The following is a 3046-nucleotide window of genomic DNA, read 5'->3' as shown; positions in this document are numbered from 1 at the left end:
CTTTCAATTTAGTTGAAAAGCAACAAGGTCCCAATCCATCCATAACTTCATCTCTTATTGATCACTGCTTCAGTACATCAACAGTGTATATAGTTAAGTTTTCCTAGGAACATGGATCTTGAATATACAATCCCAGTTGGTTTTAAGCAAGAAAATGCCCCTACCTCTTATTAAAGTACATATATACTCAATGAAGAATCAAAGAAAAGTAGCACTTGATCATTCTTCATGGATTTGAATATCAACACTTGTGTGAAAAAGACACTTAATTCACTTATAAAGCACTAAGGCCTCTATCAATCACTTTATCCTGACTCTCCCAACATAATTACTGCTACTGTTTATAGTGTAGTCTGATTTTGGGACCATTTTGGCTTTGGTTCTTCAATAAGTGGAGTTTTATGCAAGAATACACATCATGATTCTTGAAACACATTGAATATTAGTGGTCATTAACACTTCAAAATTAGGGACATACAAACAAACCTCATCAAAAGGAAATGCAAAACTACTACATCCAAATTTGTCAAGAGAAATACTGAAACCTAAGTTGTTAATCTAGGACCTGAATTTGTTAAAAGGAAGCTTCACTGGCCAATATATCTGCTGATCCTCACCATGCTTTCTCTTCGCCAAAACTGACTTTACATTCAAATTTTGACTATCTGAACTCATTGAAGATGATTCAAACTGGTTTTTATCAGCATTTTCGTTCAAAAAGAATGACAACCCTCTATTGAACTGTGGAGATAGATCATTCAACTTGCATATATCACCAGCTTTTTCATCCTCACATAAAGTGTGCTCAACTCTAGTGCAGGGAACCAAAAACGAACCCAAACGCAGCGATAAATCACACCCTATTACAGTCTGATTTTCAGAAACATCTTCAAAATCTGTCCGAGAAGTTTCACTTGACGCGTTTAAGTTACATGACAGAGTATTTCTTAGAGCAATCTTCTTGTTCTCATCCATAAGCTGAGCATTTGATTTGTCATCACTTGTGGAGCCAAATTTGGGACCGGAAGGTTCAGATTGACAACCATTATACAAAGGATATATAGAACAAGAAGAAGGCGAAGTACGGGTAGTCTGCATTGGTAATTTCAGAGTTGAGAAAGGAAGCATTTTGTTAGATTGTGGGTTTGAATTTTTGAGTTTTGAGAAAAATTGAATGTTAGGAAAAGGATTTTCTCTGTTTCTGTCATGTGAATTTCCATTAGCCTGTGGAGTTGGATAATATCTTGGACAAGTGTTCCTTATTCTTTTTGGTGAGATCAAATGCAAAGCAGCTACGAAGAAAGCGAAAAAGATGATTAACTCAAATCAACATAATAAACAATTACTACTATATCAAACCAGAATTTTCAATTTAGGGTACCTTCAATACAAGGTTGTAAGAGGCCTCTAGACTTAGATTCATCTTTGTATTCTCTTCTAATGATAGTGTCAATAGCATCATTCAATCTATCCCAAAGTGTTTTAAGATCCATATACTCAGCCTAAACAAACAACATACATATAAACAACACATAATTACAAATAAATAAAGTTAATCAGAAGAAGGGGAAAAGCAAAAACCTCAGAATTGGCTTTGGAATACATAATTTCCTCAGCTCTAAAAACAACTATAGGAAGCTTCTCTTGCCATTCCATATTCTTCTTTGTTGCTGAGCCATGAACCTCATTCACAATCCTACCCACTCAAGAAAAACATAAGAAATCTTAAACAAAACTCCTCAAAATGCTGTTGAAAAGGAAGAAAAAAAACAGTACCTGAAAATTTCTTGAATAAAGGAACCTCTGATTGGTTGGTGTGTATCACTATGCCAAGCTTTTTTAACACATTCATAAGCTCTTGTAGATTTAGGCATGTTGAAACAACAAGTAGAAGGAGAAAAGTACAATAAAGTATATATATATAACTAAAAATGGCTTTAAATAATCTTTGCGATTACATCTTTCACCTATGGAGTATCTTGGGTTCTCACCACTTTAATATTTGCAGTTTTTTTTTCTGTCATTCACTCAATAATTCATCAAGTGGGGTTCTGTGGGAAGATTTTTTTAATTAAAAAAATCATTTTTTTTGTGAAGAGTCTTTGATGAGTGTCCCCCACTGAAACACATGCCTGCATCCCCAGGCCCAAAGGGTCTCTCTCACCTTTGCTCTCTTTCCTGACCATTCATGAACTTTTGTCTTTGTGGGGTTGGGGGACTCTCAAACTAAGCCCACAGACAAAGGACCCACCCAATTTATCCTATTTTTTTGTGGATTGCATTCGACATAAAATTTAAAGGCATAATACACAGTTGTCTATATTAGTAAAAATAATACATTTGTTAATTTTATGTATTAGTAGTTTCTTGTTTGATACACTTTTTCATGCTATATATAACTAATGTTTGTATTGTCTATTTGAGGAGCGTATTATTAATACCATGGATTTCTAGGTAGTAGTAATGCAAAGGAATTTAATACTACATGTGTAACACCCTAGGAAATTTTTGAACTAAGACTCGAACCGTTCTAAGTATTGAGTGAGATTTCACCAAGGAATTTAGAATTTTCCTCAGTGTTAAGGTCACTAGATATAGCACCTTGAGTTCCAAGAAGAACTAAAGAGAGTTCATTCAAGTCATTCCTAAGTTCTTCTAAGTTTTGGGTTAACTTCAAACGACACTAACATTCAGTACATGATAAGTTAGGTGGGCTATAAGATATCAAATTAAAGGTCTTTGAATTATCTTTCCAACGCCACTGTTTTGCTAAGTTTCGAGTTCGAATGAGTGAGATATTCCCTTTTTAAGTCAGGCTGTCCAATTAAGGAAAGTTACCCGAAAATAGTAAGGGGTATTTTGGTCTTTTCCTTACCCAATCAGGTTAAATTCGTTTTTAGTAAGGTTTTAGGGGTCTAATCTGATTAGGTTCATTTTTATAATCCTAATATACGCCTAGGGTTTTAGTTGAGAGTTCAAGAAGAGAAAAGAGGAGAAAAGAGGAAAGGATCAAGGCGTTCGTCGAGGTTCTTGAGTTTTGTTGCAG

General features: G+C 34.7%; 1 protein-coding gene across 1 annotated transcript; it reads right to left on the bottom strand.

The window, feature by feature from the left end:
- Positions 1 to 422: 422 nt before the first annotated feature.
- LOC125813860 (uncharacterized) lies at positions 423 to 1905 on the bottom strand. The gene is made up of 4 exons (XM_049493334.1): positions 1777 to 1905; positions 1582 to 1696; positions 1382 to 1502; positions 423 to 1292 (listed from the first exon to the last, which is right to left on the bottom strand). Exons 1-4 carry the CDS (start codon positions 1872 to 1874, stop codon positions 559 to 561), a joined length of 1068 nt encoding a protein of 355 aa, XP_049349291.1. The 5' UTR covers positions 1875 to 1905; the 3' UTR covers positions 423 to 558.
- Between the last annotated feature and the right edge of the window lie 1141 nt (positions 1906 to 3046).

This window comes from Solanum verrucosum, unplaced genomic scaffold (genome assembly GCF_900185275.1).
Source record: "Solanum verrucosum unplaced genomic scaffold, falcon-dt-bn FXZP01000823.1, whole genome shotgun sequence".
NCBI classification, from domain to species: domain Eukaryota; kingdom Viridiplantae; phylum Streptophyta; class Magnoliopsida; order Solanales; family Solanaceae; genus Solanum; species Solanum verrucosum.
Note: the sequence above shows the minus strand (reverse complement) of the source record. Positions and strands in the feature narration are given on the sequence as shown.

Coding starts and splice junctions, on each gene's coding strand:
- LOC125813860 (XM_049493334.1), bottom strand. CDS start 1,874: ATGCCTAAATCTACAAGAGCTTATGAATGTGTTAAAAAAGCTTGGCAT. Junction 1,697..1,776: donor TTTATTCAAGAAATTTTCAG/GTACTGTTTTTT, acceptor TTGAGTGGGTAG/GATTGTGAATGAGGTTCATG. Junction 1,503..1,581: donor ATTCCAAAGCCAATTCTGAG/GTTTTTGCTTTT, acceptor TTGTTTGTTTAG/GCTGAGTATATGGATCTTAA.